General features: G+C 33.9%; 1 protein-coding gene across 18 annotated transcripts in view; it reads left to right on the forward strand.

The window, feature by feature from the left end:
- Positions 1-19,779, forward strand: part of RBM26 (RNA binding motif protein 26) — a 96,825-nt gene that overhangs the window by 54,437 nt on the left and 22,609 nt on the right. For 12 of the 18 annotated variants that reach the window (XM_033177460.1, XM_033177462.1, XM_033177466.1 and 9 more), the window contains exons 14-20: positions 42-113; positions 8,706-8,831; positions 9,179-9,253; positions 10,668-10,835; positions 12,299-12,403; positions 16,078-16,278; positions 19,427-19,513. In XM_033177460.1, coding sequence (XP_033033351.1) covers positions 42-113; positions 8,706-8,831; positions 9,179-9,253; positions 10,668-10,835; positions 12,299-12,403; positions 16,078-16,278; positions 19,427-19,513 — 834 coding nt within the window. The remainder of the gene's footprint in view (positions 1-41; positions 114-8,705; positions 8,832-9,178; positions 9,254-10,667; positions 10,836-12,298; positions 12,404-16,077; positions 16,279-19,426; positions 19,514-19,779) is intronic. The other 6 variants (XM_033177471.1, XM_033177472.1, XM_033177473.1 and 3 more) reach the window with 1 other exon arrangement.

Genomic DNA, 19,779 nt, shown 5'->3' on the forward strand with positions numbered 1-19,779 from the left:
GTTTGGGGAAACACTGAATATGTCCATTTTAATTTTTTTAGAATGTAACTAAGTTATCTGTGAAGGACAGGTTGGGTTTTGTATCAAAGCCATCTGTTTCAGCAACTGAAAAGGTAAGAAGAATAGCATGATGTGTTTGTCTTGGCTTCATAAATGTTTTCAGGTGGCATCTTAATTTTTAATTTTTTTCATAGTTCTAAACTCTTGCTTCTTAATAGTATCTGTATCTTTTCCTACCTTTTGCTTTCCATTTGCTGAAAAAGAAAAATATTTTCCTTTTTTTACTTTTGCATCAGCATTTTAATACTTGCCTCCCACTATATTTCCGTGTACTCCATTCCTTTTCTTTGTTTTATTCTTTTTATTTACTTTGTTTTCCTTAGAGATACTGTGCATTGTGATTTGACAACTCTGGCAGCCTAATAGAAAGGGCCATGATTAGGAATTTCACCTGAGTTTGAGCCCTGGTTCTTCACTTACTAACTGCATGACGTTGGGCAGTGTTCTTAATTTTTCTGAATCTTTTTACTCATCAGTAAAATGGTGATGGTAATATTTGTCTTGCTCATGGGGTTTTCTGAGGATCAAATAAAATCATTTGTTTACATATATTTTCGTAAACTGGAAAGGATGATGTAAATGTAAGTTTTTTACTTATTACTAAACAGTAATTGATGTAGCATAACAATACATTTAGTCATTTCTTTTTTTTAAATGAAGGGGGTAAATATTTATTAAATCAGGACCATTTATGGATATATCTTATAGTTCTGTGTAGATGTTATTTTTTTTTCTGTTTAGGTATGAGTAAATGCTTTGTCTTTAATTTTATTTGAGGCATATGAAATCACAGAATGTGAGAATTAAATAATCTTTCTCAGTTCTGTATGCTTATCTTAAAATCAAGGCCCAAACAGTGTTATGATTTCATCTGTATGCTGTGAGTCACTGAGCCAGAACTAGAAGTTGGGGCTCCTATTTCTGGTCCATGGCTCTCTTCAGTTTGAAGATTGGAAGTCAATTTCAGAGATAAACAGTACATCAGTGAGATAGCTGCCCTGCTGTCTTCACTATATTCTTCAGTATATTATTTTCTTTATTTACAGTGTTAAACTTCGGCAGTTTTAGATATTTGAATCTGAGTTTGTGTATCAGACTTTCCTCTTGGGCATCTCAGCATTACTTTGGGCATAATGTGCCTAAAATGAATTCGTTGTTTCCCATATAAATTAACTTATCCTAGCCCTTAGATCAGAAAGTGATACCACCATTTTCTAAGCTGTGTGATCTAACAGCCTTACAATCATTTACTTGTGTTTGCAGACCACTTCTTTTTCTGCCACCTTCAGTTCCCTAGCCTCTGGGTGCAGTGTCTTAACTGGAATCCTGGAATTCCCCTCCTCTAGTTTCTACTGTCACCATCCTACACTCAGACTTATTTTGGTGTTAATTCATTATAGAAACTTTGAGTTTCTCAGCTAAATTACTTTCCTTGATTCACAGCTCATCGATAACTCAATAATTCTGGTTCTATTACTTCTGCTCTAGTCTTTCCTTTCTACCCAAGGGAGTACTTTTCTGCTCATTGTCCTTTGGCCTTTCCTGACTTTTATTATTATTATGTTTTTGCGGGGGGGGGTGATTTTTCTGGAGTGCATTTCCCCCACCTAACTAAATTCTAGTTATTCTTTAAAGAGTGAAAGTCTCTCTAACATCTCCCATGAAACCTCGAGATTTTTCTGTTATCCCCCCTTCTCCTTGGAATTTCTGTGCTGCTTAGTCGGTGCCACTAAATTTAGCAGTATCAAACACTTACTTTGATTAGGTTTATCCTCCTTGAAAATAAGTATTGCAGAAGAAAGAAACACTGGAAGTGTTTGAGGTGATAGATTTTGTTTATTACATAATGTATGTATGTATCAAAACATCACACTGTACCTCATAAATATGTACAATTCTGTCAATTAAAAGTAAAATAAAACTTAACACTAAGTTCAGCTATACTTAGTGGACTACTGAGCAATTCTAGAGACATCTGAAATACACAGTTATATTTGGAGTCTGTAATGTAAGATTTGGACTTTTAAAATTGAAGTATGTACTCATAGCTTTTATAAAATTTTTGCAGTGTATTGTGAGTACAGATTTGTAGTTGATAATATAACTTTACTAATGGATAGACGAATATATATATTATGCTAATGCAATAAACCACTAACTGAATTTTTATGGGGAAAAATTCATTTATGGTAGCAAGCTATTTATAGGGAAAAATATTTTTGATAAATACTATAAACAGCCTATTAAGGAAAACAGTAAGTATGTAACTTTTATTTGTCTTCAGTGAGTGTCTTTACAGAGAAACATTTTATTTTTGCTTATTTTTGTTGTTTCTGTTCCCCTAATTCTTAGGGGGTTTGGGTCCAAAACACTTACAGGGCAGTGATTCAAAGAAGTCTTAGAAAGAATAGAAGAATGTTCCCCATCATCAAATATTAGTTGAAAGATTCTTTATTTTAAAAAAAATGAAGGCAGGGGAAAACCCAAAGCTTGTATCTATCTACACAGTATCCTGTGTCATTATTGAAGTAAATAAATGCGCAAATGTAACATTTTATATCTTCCCTATCAACCACACGCAGTAAAACCGTTAGTGATTATTCTTTATTCTGAAACCCCATTTTCATGAGGGCGCTAGAAGAGATTAAAGTTAAAACGTAATTGCTGATGGTAAATATAAAGATACTGCAATAGGTATTTAGTTACTATGTGAATAGGTTTGATAAATTGTGTTTGAGTGCCTCTGCTTACTAAAGAAATTCGTGAAGAATAAAGGGCTACATCTGTGTATACTGTCCTGGTTAGTTTTTTAAACTGTTCAAATTATCTTGCTAAATCCCTTCTAAATTATAAGAAGGTAAACTAATAACCAATGGAATATTTAATCTTCTTTATCATATCAGCTTTAGATATCGAATTCATGATACAGGATGTTATTGTTCTTTACTCATGTCTTTTGCAGTTTAAAAATGTATCTTGGTCTGTTTGCTTGATGGTATATTAACATCTATACCATGGAACTTATAAAAGGAAAATTATCTGGTATAATTAAAAGAATATTGCATGTCATAGAGAAACTTCACCTGTTAGAGGGATTTGGCTGGGCGCATGGCTCACGCTTGTAAACCCAGCATTTTGGGAGGCCGAGGTAGGCGGATCACGAGGTCAGGAGTTCGAGACCAGCCTGGCCAATACAGCGAAATCCCGTCTCTTCTAAAAATAAAAAAATCAGGTGGGCCTGGTGGCGGGTGCCTGTAATCCCAGCTACTTGGGAGGCTGAGGTAGGAGAATTGCTTGAACCCAGGAGGCAGAGGTTGCAGTGAGCCGAGATGGTGCCACTGCACTCCAGCCTGGGCGACAGAGCTAGACTCTGTCTCAAAAAATAAAATAAAATAAAATAAAGGAGGGATTTGTGATAGTGTTTTTTTGTTTTTTTTTTTTCTTAACTGTTATTGACTTTTTAATTTTTTTAAATTAATGCATTGGCCTCTGTTGGGATTACGTCGATTATTTTTTTACAGGAAAATATGAAATTAATTTATTTGAATATATTAGCTTTGCTGAACTTTGTAGTAACTAGGCTATTTGTGTAGCAAAAATTCATTACTATCTGTACATATTTTTTACTTTGATGTTTGTTAAAATACATCTCTGCAAGATTTTTAGTCTTTGTTTCTTTTAATCCCTTTGTCTGTTCCACTTATATGTGGAATCTTAAAAAGTTGAACTCATAGAAGCAGAGAGTAGAATGGTGGTTACCAGGGACTGAGGGCAGGGGATTGGGAAATGTTGGTCAAAAGATATAAAACTTCAGTTAGACAGGAGAAATAAATTAAAGAGATCTATAGAACAACGTGGTGACTATAGTTAATAACAATGTGTTGCATTCTTGAAAATTGCCAAGAAAGTAGATTTTAAGTGTTCTTACCACAGAAAAAAAGGTGAGATAATGCATATGTTAATTAGCTTGACTTAGCCATTTTACAGTGTGTATATTTCAAACAGCATGTTGTACATGATAAATATACAGTCATCAACTTACAGAGATTTGACTAACCACTTTTCCATTTGATGATGCATTTATTACTTACAAGTTAAAAATGTATCTTCAACTTAAATGGGATTTCAACTTACAATGGATGTAGCCCCATCATAAGTTAAGGGACATCTCTATGCAGTTTTTGTCAATTAAAAGAATAAAATTTTGAAACATACAAAAAAAGTAAGATAGATCAGTGCATTCAAACATACTTTGTATTCTTGGAATTTAAAAACTATTAATATTTAAAAGTATGTATAAATTTAACTTTAAACCAAAATCCCGTTCTTCTCATCAGAATTCTCACGCTTGGTACAGAACGCACATCTATGTGCTGCTTTAAGTGAATATCATAAAGGAACATTCAGATTTACTGAACAGGTGACTATTCACTTACTATGAAGACTGACCGTACAGTAACTGTATTAATATACTTCTTACACATAGTTCCTCACATACTGTGTTTTGATTGCATTAAACCAAGGTATTTCTGCTTTAAAAACTTGTTGGAGCTGTTTATTGTGAGTGTGGCTGTTAAACATCATAGCTATATTTGTATGTAATTTCTACTTGGGCATTGGTTATTTAAAAATGATACTTGGATAACTTAATTTTACAAAACACTTTTTCCCCTTCCATTCTTATCTATGAAAAACAGCTGTTTTTCTCTTTCTTTACATTTCCCTGTAGTTATGGCTGGTAATACTTTACATAGGAAATAAAATAAGGAGGTGTTAATGGGTTGTAACCTCCCTCTCTTTAGGGAAAATAAAAGGTATTAGTGCTATACATTTTAACAACACAGCACGTGATACTTTTCAACTTACTTTCTGAGTTCAGCATACCAAACCTGACAATATACTATAAAAAAAGGAAAATTACAGACCAACATCTGTCATAGACATAGACACAAATACCCTAAACAAAATATTAGCAAATGCCCAGTGATACATGAAATATATAATCAGTCATGGCCAGGTAGTATTTATTCCAGAAATTCAAGGTTGATTTACCATTGGAAAAATCAGTTTAATTGACATTAGTAGAATGAGGGAGGAAAAACCCTAGATGATTACCTCAGTAGAAAAAGCGTTTGATAAAATCCGTTCCTTAATTACATTAAACACTCTGCAAAGGAGGAATAGAGAAAAACTGTTTAATTTGATGAAGGAAATCTGCAAAAAAAGAAAAAAAAAACTGCTACAGCTAACATAATATTCAATTGTCAAATATTGACTGTTTTTCCTTGAAGTTGGGAAAGACAAAGATGTCCATTTGCATCACTTTTATTTTTTTTTTCAGTTTTGTACTGGAGAGACTCATGGGTGCACTAAGAAAGGAAAATAGAATAAACCATATAAAGATTGGAAATAAAACTGTTACTTGCAGATGACATGGTTGTAGATATAGAAAATCCAAAATAATTCACACACAGTTGGGATTAAGTAAGTGTAGTAAGATGTATAGAAGTAAATATGTAAAAATTACAGCACATATAGAAATGCATTTGGAAAATAGAGATGTGGTTGTCTGGAGAAGTCAGTGTGTGTGTTCTTAGGAATTGAAATATCTTCTTTTCTATTGGGCTTATTACTTCCCTCCACTTACTTCATTTTTAATAGATTTTCTTATTTTGAAAACATGTCTTTCTTACTATCCAAACTGATCTCCAGAACCAAATAGATTCAAATAGTGAACAATACAGTTCATTGTTTATAAGTCACATTTTAACATTTTTTTTTTTTTTTTTGAGACGGAGTCTTGCTCTGTCGCCGGGGCTGGAGTGCAGTGGCCGGATCTCAGCTCACTGCAAACTCCGCCTCCCGGGTTCACGCCATTCTCCTGCCTCAGCCTCCCGAGTAGCTGGGACTACAGACGCCCGCCACCTCGCCCGGCTAGTTTTTTGTATTTTTTAGTAGAGACGGGGTTTCACAGTGTTCGCCAGGATGGTCTCGATCTCCTGACCTCGTGATCCGCCCGTCTCGGCCTCCCAAAGTGCTGGGATTACAGGCTTGAGCCACCGCGCCCGGCCACATTTTAACATTTTAACACCTCTGACATTGGGCTGTGTCTTATAATTGTTAGACACAGGTTATGATTGGCAGCCTTTTTTTCTTTAGAAGGGGTACATAATGATAGTGTGTCTTGCAGTCACTGAATTGTAGGCTCAGTGAGTCACATTCGCGCATGTTCTAGTTTTACAGAAGGATGTTCCTAGATAAAAAAGGAAATGGGAATGCTTCTAGGAATAAAGGAGTCTTACCATTGTCAGATACTTTTATTCACTTTGAACCAGCACTCCTTAGCCTGATACTACATGTTAAGAATGATTTGAAAAGAAGTATTCTCACTGAAACTGGAGATACTTGGTTAAATCAATTATATGGGTCTGTTCTGGGCTTATAAAATATAAAATAATATAATATAATATAATATAAAAACTGGAAAATTATTTACGATATTCGTTGTTTCCCACTTAAATAATTAGGATTTTTTTTTTTTTTTTTGGCCACAACTTTTCGACTAATGGAATCCTCATGAAGAAAACAGTTTGTGAAACTTAATTAGACTCTGTTTTCAGCAGCTTATCCTGTGTTTCTCTACTAATAAAGTTATTGTCTTATCTTTGTATAGTCATATGGTTTGGCATTTTGTGCTGTGGTAAGGTAGCATGGAAGAAATTTTTCTCTAGAATTACAAAGAAGGGTCACTGAAGTCTGACCACAAACAAAATCTTTGTTTAATTGGTGAGGTGTGGTGGTTCACACCTATAATCCCAACACTTTGGGAGACCAAGGCAGGAAGATTGCTTGAGCTCAGGAGTTTGAGACCAGCCTGGGCAACATGGCGAAACCCTGTCTCTACAAAAAATACAAAACGTTAGCTGGGTGTGGTGGTGCGCGGCTGAGGTCCTTGCTACTTGGGAGGCTGAGGATCACTTGAGCCCATAAGGTGGAAGATTCATTGAGCCAAGGTCCGTGCCACTATGCTCCAGCCTGGGTGACAGAGTGAGACCCTGTCTCACGAGTATAATAATTGATCAAATTTTAATACACATTAAGTGTTGTTAAGAACCTTTATTTTTAAATGTGAGCTGTACTGTATGAAACTAGTACAATTATAGTATTTTAGGTTTTTATTTCGTTTAGAGGCTAACACCTTTTTGAATACTTAGAATAGTGATTCGTGATGTTCCCTAATCAGATTTCATGATGAAAGATTAGAAAGTAGTCTTCAGATTGCTACTTACCTGTTATAACCAGATGTTAACGTTTCAGTGGCTAAAAAATAGGACCACTTTTCTCATTTATACTCTTAAACTTGAGTAGTTCTTTTAACCTTATTTAGGTCATGAACTCCTTTAAGACTTTAGAAACAGTTTTATCCTCAGAAAACTTGCAGTGTTCACACACATGCTTTCATGTTTAGTTTTGTAGCGTTCGTAGATCACCCTGCAGGGATCCCTAGGCTTCTTTTTAAGAACCAGTAACCAACCACCCCATGAAACTTAAACTGTTTTGCTTTTGAAGGGTAAAAAAGGTACCCAATTTTTTTTTTTTTTTTGAGCTGACCATTGTATAGGAAAGGTTGTCCACTCTGACCTGTAGTCATTTCAGTCTAGTTTAGTGCAGAAATGTTTTTTTGAGTACTTACCCTGTGCCCTGGGCACTGTTTGTAGCACTGAACCAAGTTAAAAAACAAGCAAAATCTCTACCTTCTTGGAATGAATTTTTGGGTTAGTAAGGACTTTAGACACCATCGTGTTCATCTTCCTTATTTTATAGATGAGCAAACTGAGGCCCAAAATGGTACTTGATCTTACCTGTGGTCTCATAATTAGTTGGTGACAAGACTTAGGTACTGGAAGATGCACAGAAGAGAAAGGCATAGTCTTTATGTTAATGCCCTTACAATGTAGATGGGGGAAAAGACACATTAATTAATATATTATCAGGTCTTTTTTTTACTAAATAGCTAACACTAACTAAAAATAGCTAATAGCATTTTTACCTAATCGCCAAAGGAATAAAATTTCATGTGAAGACCTGGGTAGAAGAGAGAAATGATTCAGGCTTTGTAGAGGTCTTGATTTTGTTAGGCTGATCCTAAGCTGGGTTTTGGGGAATAAGGTCAGTTCAAGCTGAAGGAACATTGCTACCAAAGGAATGGAGAATGAATGCAATAGGGTATGTTTCAGAACTGGAAATTGCAGATGATCATGTTAAATTGAGGGACAGCAACCAGTTTCCTCCTGTGCCATGCTCTTGAGTGTGGTTTTTGCTTTAGTCACTAAAAATATTAGTAAATATATTCAACAACTAATACTTTCTCAGTGATATAGTAATAGCAATGTTTTTGACATTTTTATGTTTTTCTTTACTTTTTTTTCTATAGGTATTTGGTGTTAATTTTTTTAAATGTTAGAGCTTATTTATACCTTTCAAATCACCAAATATGATTTCATTTTTATAAGTATAAAATACATTTAGTTCAGTGTGTTTTGAAGCTGAGGTTTGACAGTAGTGCTTTAAAGTTGAGTTTTATAGAAAACAGGATATCATGAATGGCTGATACATATTTTTAAAAGTTAAATTTGTATTGGTAGGTGTTGTCTACATCTACTGGCCTAACAAAAACAGTGTATAATCCAGCTGCTTTGAAGGCTGCACAAAAAACCTTACTTGTTTCCACCTCTGCAGTTGATAATAATGAAGCACAGAAAAAAAAACAGGTAAGTACAACTGGTATAGTATAAAAAATTTTTGCATGTAGGAAAGGTTTTCTTTGTGTATGTGTTTTTTCAGTGCTTATTACAAAATAAGACTAAAAGGGAGTTTGTTGGCTGCCACTGAACCTTTATTTTCCATAGTATAGCAGTAAATAAAAATTTTTTCTTTGAAAGAAAGGTTCCCGTGATTAATCTTTGAAACTTGCATACATATTTTAAGTTTTACATAGAAAAGGCTTGCATATAATTTTTGTTGACAGGCTTCTGCAATTACAACCATTTCTCTTCTCTTGGATAGTATTGTTTATCCTTAGTAATATTCTAATGATATTTTTGATCCCTGATTCTAGGAGGCATTGAAACTTCAGCAGGATGTAAGGAAAAGGAAACAAGAAATTTTAGAAAAACACATTGAAACACAGAAGGTAAAATATTAGAGTTAGATTTGGCAAAATTGCAAATGTTATAATTTGGAGTGAACTTAATCTTATACTACATAGTCATAAAAAGATTTGCTGTAATTGGTAATGGTAAAACAAATATTTGTCAGTGATAATATTGGAGATGAAGAGCATACATCAAATGGTGGGTATACTTTATACTTTAACTGGTACTATAGTTATCAACATAAAATGAAATTAAGGTGTTTATTCAGCTGTGTTGCTGCACAGTAGTTTGTTCAACAGATAATTAAATGGAACCTTTTTTCTCAGTATTGATATGTACCTTTCTTCACTCGCTTAGGATCCTCTAGTCCTGTGTTGTTTAGTATAGCAGTTAGTAGCCACATCTGACTGTTGATAGCTGCATCTGACTGTTGAGCATTTGGAATGTCTCTAGTCCAAATTGAGATGTGCTGTAAGTGTGAAATATACGCTAGATCTCAAAATGTAGTACAAAGAAAAAAGTAAAACATCACAGTTGTTGAAATGTCACATTTTGGATATATTAGGTTAAGCAAAATATTTTAATTAATTGTATTTGTTTCTTTTTATGTTTTTAATGTGACTGCTAGAAAATTAAAAATTACTTATGTGATTTGCATTCTTTCTTTTGAACCATGTTACTCTAATTTATGACATTTAATTAGTCTCAGTTCTTGATTATGTCTAGTAATGAAGGTTAGTAGTATGACATTTGAAAATGTTGAAAATACAGAAACTGCATTTTGATTTGAAATGTATATCTTTTCTAATTTAAAGTTGGATGTACTTAAGAGAAATCACAGTACTTTACAAAACCAAAAACTGAAGCCATCCTAGTTCAGGAAACCTACAATAATCATGTGGCTTCTTTTAGCCCATATTATCTTGCTTATCTTATTGTTTCCTGTTGATATTGGGAATATCATTCTCAGGTGAAAAAGTAATTAAACATTCGTTTTTTCTAATATCTCATTTTATGAAAGGAACCATAAAGCTTTTTCTCTGGTTCTTTCTGGGCTGGAGATGACATTGATAGTGGGAATACTTAGAGGTGGTAACATCAACAAATGAATTAGATAATAAAATTGTTAATATATTTTTCAAATTGATAATTTTTCAGTGATAGAATTGAGTTTCTTCTGGTTGTGTGCTTTGAACTTATGTTCTGAGAGACCCGAATAGTAGCAGTTCTTCACAGATTTAACCAAGAGTAAAACTTGAATTGAGATACAGTTAGCATCACTGAATCTGCTATTCTGCTATCTTTAGATAATTAGTCATGGTTAGCCTTCTCACAAATGCATAAACTAAAAAAAGTAGTAATATTTATTTTTAAACTTACTTTGCAGTGTTTGTTTTGTTAATGATAGTAGGAGTAATGAGCTTTATTTTTCTCTTTTTAAAAATTTGGCAGATGTTAATTTCAAAACTGGAGAAAAACAAAACAATGAAGTCTGAAGATAAAGCAGAAATAATGAAAACTTTAGAGGTTTTGACAAAAAATATTACCAAGTTGAAAGATGAGGTCAAAGCTGCTTCTCCTGGGCGCTGTCTTCCAAAAAGTATAAAAACCAAGACTCAGGTATTTTAATTTGTATTGTTGTTCATATTATTACTTACTAAAAAGTATTAGACACTACATTTTTAAGATTCAGTTTTTCTGGTAGGTAATGTCTTTTGTTCAAAATCTGACCATTGTAGGTACTATTCTCCCCCTCCCATAAATTAAAAAGTATAAACAAGTAAATTCTACTAATTTTTAAAATTCTGTGGCGTTATGGTTGGAAAGTCAGTAATTAGAACAATAGTCATGGGTAATCTTGAAAAGGCAGCTTGAGGACAAAGTGATATAGGTATATGCTTGACTGAGGGTTTGAGTTTTATATAATAGTAGTTGGTGATATAGAGAGTTAATAATAGAAAAGTATTAATAACATTCTGATAACACTGTACACAGTGGGTTGATTGAAAAGGGGAAAATTCAGGTAGATCAACCTATTAGATACAAATAAGTGAGCAAGATAGTTTTAGATGGTAATAAGTGATTAAGAAAAAAACAGAGTTATACAATGTTTATACTTGGTGTGTCTGTATGTATGTGTGTATATATATAGTCATGACTCTAATTGATGTTTTAAATTCAAACCCAACATCACATGGTTCTTCCTTATTTCGTATTTTATTTATATTCCCATAATGACAACTTGGTTTCACTAATATCAGTATATCATTATTAGACACAGTACTATAATACATTCAAAGTAGTACCAAAATTGCTACAACAATACCACTCCCAACAGCTAACTAAATATAAAATTCAAAATTTATTTACGTTCTTTACAGCCTCGGTGTATTCCACTAAAGGTGTGAAGTCAGAACTATGGTCTAAAATTACTTTTGTCCCCCTTTTGTGTAGTTGTTAATTTGATAAAGTTAAATCTATTTGCATTTGTATTCAGTTTTGGATACTCTCTCTCTGGCCCCAGTTCTTGCAGATTGTATTTTATTTTTTGAACAAGTGAAACAATTCTCATGGTTCAAAAGCAAAACTATGTAAAAAGGAATACATAAAAGACCCCTTTCCCTTTGATTCCTGGCACTCTGTCCTCCCCCCTTATAGGTCACCAGTATCATTAGTTCTGTTTTATTCTAGTTTTTCTTTTTGCAAATGTATGTATGTAGATAGGTATGTTTTCTACATAAAAACATACTCCGTATTGCTCATTAGCACCTTGGTTTTTTAGGGTTTGTTACTTACTTTTCCTTTCAGTTATTTCCTTTAAATTACCCATATCAGTCTATATAAATCTCCTTCTGACTGCTATATGGAAAATGAATTATAGGAAAATCAATGAAAGTAGCAACAAGTTAGGAAGCTGTTACAGTATTGTGGAGGTGTGGAGTATTTTGGCTTGGACTAGAGTGATTATACTGGAAATAGAAATATATGGATTAAATGGGACTTGTAAAAGTTATTTTAAAAAGGTTTGTATCAGTACAGGATAATAATTACTGTCACCTAAAATATTAATTACTATTTTTTAGATGCAGAAGGAATTACTTGACACAGAACTGGATTTATATAAGAAGATGCAGGCTGGAGAAGAAGTCACTGAACTTAGGAGAAAGTATACAGAATTACAGCTGGAAGTATGTTTAATCACAACTACACAGTAGGCTTGAAAGAAGCAAATGCAGTTGTCGTGGTCAATTTAAAAATATATTCCCTTCCCTTCATTCTCATTAGTAATTGTTGGTAATCCCTGGCATACATATTGAGATACTGATATAGGAAAAAGGGAAGAGATCAACAGATTTTTCAGAGCTGCTAGGTAAAATCTTATTTAATGAGGAGTGGCAGTAATTCTGCCTATATCCCCAAGTTCCTCCATTTCTAATGAATTTTATTTCTTTTATATTTTTGTTCTGTCTTCCCTGGAATAAAAACCTTATAATAAAGGCTTTTCAGGTATTCTTATGGAGATATTCTTTGCATATAAATTGAGTTGCTGTATGACAGTTTTAGTTGGAGAACTATATTGAGAACTATTTTGAAGAATATGTTTACTTAAGTTTTGCCTATAGATGGTGCTGTGGATGTTTAGAAAAGAGAAACTGCTTTCTTGTAATTCAGTTAGATGGTTATTTATGTAAGAAACAACTCCTAGTGAAATTGATTCCTGTTATATGACATGAGAATTTTTGAATAGCAAAAAGATGTTCAAAAATTGGAACTGTATTTTGAAATAGACATTAACGTCATTAGTATAGTTGGCACATGTCTGTATAGTGGTTTGATACAGAAATTTAAGATTTTTATACTTTATTTAGCTTTATCTGAGATTAATGCTTTTTTCTGAATTTGTTGGCAACTTGATCATTTTTTGGGGAAGCCATAGGATGTTGTCCTAAATGTGCATACTTTTGCATTCTCTGGAAACTTGAAGTGGTTGTATGTGTGTCCTGCCCAATATTTTTTGGGGGAAAAAAAAAGTTTGAAAAATATTTTTTATGTTAATAGAGAAATTGTGTTTTTCCCATTGTAGCGATTTTTATGCCAGTGTTGGTGGAATCTTTGAAACAAAATACCATTTTCAAAATTCTGGCCCAGAATTTAAATAAATAATAGCGTTAACAAAATTCCTTATTATTCTGTGTTTTGCTTTTTTATTATAACATAGCTAAACACTGAATGACATTCTTTGTTTTTCCTTTATCACGGCTTATGTTTAATTTTCAGTTAATTATTAGTTTTATGCAGTAATGCAGTACTTCCCAGAGTGTGTTCGTTCACCACAGTAATTCCATTAGTTGTTAATAGAAAACTAGTGAAAAAGGTTCTTAGGCTAAATAATATAACCTTAGAACAGGTTGTATTGGATGTGCGTTTTTACTGTGGGGTTTCTTAGAGGCTTTTAATTTCTGAATCTCTAAAAATACATATTAAGTATTCAGTGTTACTCAAATTTATTTGTCCGGGGACCCCCCTTTTCAAGGAACATTTTGAGGCATTAATATTCCTCAGAGCATATTTTTGTATATACTGTTCTATTACTAATATTAATCCTTGACCTTTAAAATGTATTATTATGTATTATTTTGTTATATTGACAAATGAAGAATTATATGATAATCCAAAATGTTTTGATATATGTATAAGTTGTGAAGTGATTACATCAAGCCAACATGTCCATCACCCCACATACTTGTGATTTTTTGATGAAAATTGAACATTTAAAATCTGCTCTCTCAGCAGTTTTCAATTATACAATAAATATTATTAACTGTAGTCACCAACCAGTGCTGTACAATAGATCTCTAGAACTTACTCTTCCTATCTGACTGAAATGTTGTACACTTTGACCAACATCTCTCCATTCTTTGTGCCCCCACAGCCCCTGCTAACCACCATTCTGCTGTCTGCTTCTATGAGTTTCATCATTTTAGATTCCATGTATAAGTGAGATCATACAGTATTTGTCTTTCTTTGCCTGGCTTATTTCACTTAGCATTATTATTTGGGTATTAGATGATTATTTTAGCTAATGTTAAGATTAACTGTCTTGAGATGAAGAAACTGAAATACTTATATTAGCAGAGATTTGGCAGCTGTGCCAGCTTCACACTTGCATTTGGGTATCTCACATCTAAGACTCAACATCTTCAGAATTTTGCTTATCTTGCTCCTACACCCCATCTGTACAGTTATGCAAACCAGAAATCTGGCAGTGTTAATTGATTTCCCCTTTCCTTCTGCGTCTATATCTAATTATCAAATTTTAATATATGTTACTCCTAAATGTATCTTAAATGCCTTTACTTCTATCTCCATTGTCACTACTGTAGTCCAGACTTCCTTCTTCAGGTCTTTCGTAGTGGCGTACTGAATGGTTTCCTAGCTTCTTTTCTTCCTTCTACTCTGTTCTTAAAACTCTAGCCAGAATATCCTCTTCAACACTGATTGGTTACATCACTCTTTTACTGCTTAAAATCTTTTAGTTTATTTTCATGGCTCTTGGGATAAAACTCAAAATCCTTTACATGATCCTTAAAGTTACGTGTAATCTGACTCTGCCTCTCTCCAGGCTTATCTCCCCATCCAACTACACTGAATTATATTCATTCTTTGAGAAATTACATTTCTTTCAGTGTTGATGCTTTTTTTCATGCCGTAACCCCTACCTCATTCTTGCCTTTTTCTTTGCTCCTCCTTTGACTCATTGAACAAGTATTAAATACAATCCACCAGCTACTGCTGGGAATAAGGCAGAGAAGAAAATGGAAAAAAAAATATTTTCAGGGGACATACATTCTAGTGGGTTATTCACTGCAAATCTTTGACGTTCTTTTCAAATCTTAAAGCATTTCTTCACGTTTTGAGTCACTTCTCATTAATACAATTAAATAACTTAGTTGTTCTTGTTGTTGTTTTTTGAGATGGAGTCTTGCTCTATCGCCCAGGCTGGAGTGCAGTGGCGCGATCTTGGCTCATCGCAACCTCCGCCTCCCGGGTTCAAGTGATTCTCCTGCTTCAGCCTCCCGAGTAGCTGGGACTACAGGCACTGGGCCTGGCTAAATTTCAGTATTTTTTGTAGAGACGGGGTTTTCCCATGTTGGTCAGGCTGGTCTTGAACTTTTGGCCTCAGTTGATCTGCCTGCCTCAGCCTCCTAAAGTTTTGGGATTACAGGCGTGTTTAGTGCTTCTTTACACTTAGGATTTGAGTTTCATGAGAGTAAAGACTTGTACACAGAAAGTGCACATTAAGTATTTGTGGAATGAAGGAATGGTGTGCTGTCATACAGAATAATGTGGTAGAATATCAATATGTTACAATGGTTCTATAATGATAGAGGTAAGTAATTAAAATGATTTGAGATAACTGTACCTATTGAAGTCAACTGGCAAACAAATAGAAACATTGTATTTGAAAATCATAACTGGAAAAAATATTTATTGTGAATGTAGGTATTATTTATCTGTTGATTAACCTGACTTCTGAAGTAACATTTAACACTGTATACTTGGAAATCAGGAGTTGCTGATCTTTTGGTGATATAGCCTGATACCTTAGAGAGCAAGAACTTAGAAAAAGGCACAGTTAGTAATTCCAAGACCTCAGTGTTATTTTTTTGTTTCAGTTTACTAGCCACCTACGTTTACTTTCACCAAACTAAAATCCCGATTTAAATTATGAGATCCTTCTGTAGAGCATTTGAATACATTGTCAAATTGCATTGAAGTTTTATTCATCTGCCAGAGTGTAATGCTTGGCTTGTGTTAGTAATCGCAGCATTGTTTAACCTGTGTGTCTGATCTCTTCTAGGCTGCCAAGCGAGGGATTCTTTCATCTGGTCGGGGCAGAGGAATTCATTCAAGAGGTCGAGGTGCAGTTCATGGCCGAGGCAGGGGGCGAGGGCGAGGACGAGGTGTGCCTGGTCATGCTGTGGTGGATCACCGTCCCAGGGCATTGGAGATTTCTGCATTTACAGAGAGCGATAGAGAAGATCTTCTTCCTCATTTTGCGGTACTTTCTTACTGCTCAACAAAACAAATATTGATAATCATCACTGGGGATAGTAGACATATTTAAAGAGGATGTTATGAAAAGGACATAAGTAATTCCAACTCGTTAATCTGAACAAAGGGTTTGAATAATCTTGAATTTTTTTGTTAATTTAAAAACAAACTGTAGGATTTGTGTAATTATCTAGAAGAGACATTACTATTCTTACACTTAGTAGGCCATGAAGTACTGTGAAGTGAACAATATAAACTTTATTGTTTCAGAGATTTGGCAGCTGTGCCAGCTTCACACTTCCATTTGGGTATCTCACATCTAAGACTCAACATCTTCAGAATTTTGCTTATCTTGCTCCTACACCCCATCTGTACAGTTATGCAAACCAGAAATCTGGCAGTGTTAATTGATTTCCCCTTTCCTTCAGCATCTATATCTAATTATCAAATTTTATATATGTTACTCCTAAATGTGGTTTAGTTTTATTTGATACTTACTTTTAAAGAAAAAGTTAACATATTGCATGGGCCATCCAGATTTTTAAAAATTAAAATAGGGTTTGTATTTGTTAAAAATATATTCTTGATCTAGCTGACCCAGTATTGAAACAAGATAAAATTTTGACCTATGATCTAGAAGTTGCCTCAGTCTGTGTCAGGGTGTAATGAAAAAGACTTTATCTAATGGTAATAGATTGACCTACAAGAAGGGAGAATGGGATTCTAGTCTCTGTTAATCCATTATTTAACTTGGACTTCCTGGGATTTATTAGGCTCATGTTCAAAATGAAGATTATACCTGCTGAATGACCCTTTCATCCCAAATGCTGTGATTCTTAGTGGTATCCCAGAGGTTGGTTACTAAGCATCAGTTTTACCCTCAGCATTATATTTAATAGTTGCTCTGGAGATATGAAGGAAATAATCAGTTATTTATCCTCAAGGCTTTTGCATATATCAGTTTAACACAGAGTAAACTACAGACATAATTTATAATGAAATTATAATTTATTAAGCACTATAAATAGTAATTTAGAGAAGTATCACACTGGCATATGATGGAAAAAACAATAAAGGAAAGTTTCATGAAGTAGTAATACTGTAGTTTAGGTCTTAAAGAAAAGGTAAGCTAGTAGGTAGGTACATAAATGATTTAACCTTTTAAAAATTCAGACTTAGGTGTTATTGGAGGCTTGCAGCAGTTACAGATATTTTGTCGGGACATAAGGAGATATTGACAGAAATGGTTTATGTTTAAGAAATAACCAAAATGATTAGTATTTAAGAATGAGGAGTCTAAAGTCCTGTTCTTGATGGATTTGAAGGGATAAAGAACGGAATTAGAGAACTAGAAAGGAGCTTGGAGATAAATCTTGCCCAACTCTTCCCTGCTGTGTACCCTACTTCCACACCTTCCACAAGAGAAAGGAGATCCAGATAATTTGTATGTTGTGTATAGTTTTACAACTAATCAGGAAACTAACAACGAATGTGCTAAAATAATCCAAACAGACGAAGTGAGTTTGTTGTGATTATGTTTTGGTGAGACTAAAGTTCTTTTGGCTGGAGAATATTCAGAGCCTCTAAATAAAAATTCTGATATGCATTTGGACATTCAAATTTCCCTCCAAAGTTCACATTTAAATTATTAGTCTTAAGTTTAGTTGAAGTTTAGCTTCTTTCTCTCAATCTGTGATTTGAACACATGGTGGATGTCAAAGGAAAAAAATTGACATTATTTAATATCTGTAATATTAAAGGGCCATTAACTATTACAAATTGTGATTAACAAAAATGCTGTATCTTCCAGTACCAGTAGTAATAGTAATAATAATAAATATTATAACTGAAAACCTATAGAGTACTTACTTTGTGTCAGGTATGCCTTCTGAGTGCCTTATGATAATTCATTATGAGTTATTTGGATAACCCTGAGAGGTAGATACCTTTTTTTTTTTTTTTTTGAGACGGAGTCTTGCTCCGTCGCACAGGCTGGAGTGCAGTGGCCGGATCTCAGCTCGCTGCAAGCTCCGCCTCCCGGGTTCCCGCCATTCTCCTGCCTCAGCCTCCCGAGTAGCTGGGACTACAGGCCCCGCCACCTCGCCCGGCTAGTTTTTTGTATTTTTTTAGTAGAGACGGGGTTTCACCGTGTTAGCCAGGATGGTCTCGATCTCCTGACCTCGTGATCCGCCCGCCTCGCCTCCCAAAGTGCTGGGATTACAGGCTTGAGCCACCGCGCCCGGCCAGATACCTTTATTATGCCCATTTTAGAAATGAAGAAAATAATGCATGATGAGGTTAAGTAACTTGTTTACACAGCTAATAACTGGCAGAGCTAGAATCTTAGTGGCTCTAGGACATTCTCTTTACTGTGCTCTACAGAACATTTTTATGATATGTGTGGATCTAAGGAGATTACAGTTATAAACTTTGGGGGTATAAGAAGGAAGATGTTGGTAATGATATATAAAGGACTAGAATTTTGTGGGATAAAGATTGCTGTTTGTAGAAAAATCCTCCCACACATGAGGGAAAAAATCCAACAAACCACAAACAGGAATAATATAATGTGTTTAGTGTTTAAATGTTGTAAACAAGTATAAAGTACAGTGGAGTGTGTAGTAAGCAAAACCATGGTCAGTTAGAATGTTAAACTTTTGAATCAGGAGAACTTGAATCTCGTCCCAGTAATTAACAATTAACTTTGAGGAAGTTAACTTAAATTTTCTTTTTCTTTCTTTCACCATTTATTGGGAATGGTACCAAAAACTTATAGAAATTCTGAGGATTCAGTATGTTGCTTAAGAAAGAGTTTATCTTGGGATTGGTTTAATGAGTATAAGAGGAAAGTTAGCAAGAAAGCTCAGGCTTTGACCGTTATTTCCTTCATTTAAAGCATAGTTCAATTGAGTATAAGTCTTACTAATTCTGGGAAGTGTGAATTGTGAGTAAGATTGGAAGATAGGACTACCTTTTATCTTATAATATCAAACACTAAAATAAGTTGCTCACCATACTTTTCTGTTAACCATTATGAGTTGGTGTGTATTATGGGTTATATTTATTAGTATTTTAATGTTTTTTAATACCATTAAGATTTTTGGATATTTCAAAATATTTATTTGGAGGAAATACTTTTTTTTTTTAATTTAAAGCAATATGGTGAAATTGAAGATTGTCAGATTGATGATTCTTCACTTCATGCAGTAATTACATTCAAGACAAGAGCAGAAGCTGAAGCAGTAAGTTTTCAAAATAATTTATCAATTCAGATTTAAATAATTTATAAGTATTACTTTTAAGTTTTAATGTAAATGAATTTTTTTTTTAACTTACTAAATAATATGCTTTGATAATAGGTAGAACACCTGAAGTGGAATTCATGCCCTCAAAGAATGTCCTAATGCAGTTAAGCAATTCTGTGTATAATGTAATATAATTAAAATACGTATTTAGTCACCAAGTGGAATGTCAAATTGTGTTGTCATGAGATACCAGGAATTCTCCT

The sequence above is a fragment of the Trachypithecus francoisi genome, unplaced genomic scaffold (genome assembly GCF_009764315.1).
Source record: "Trachypithecus francoisi isolate TF-2019V2 unplaced genomic scaffold, Tfra_2.0 Lachesis_group18, whole genome shotgun sequence".
Classification (NCBI taxonomy): Eukaryota; Metazoa; Chordata; class Mammalia; order Primates; family Cercopithecidae; genus Trachypithecus; species Trachypithecus francoisi.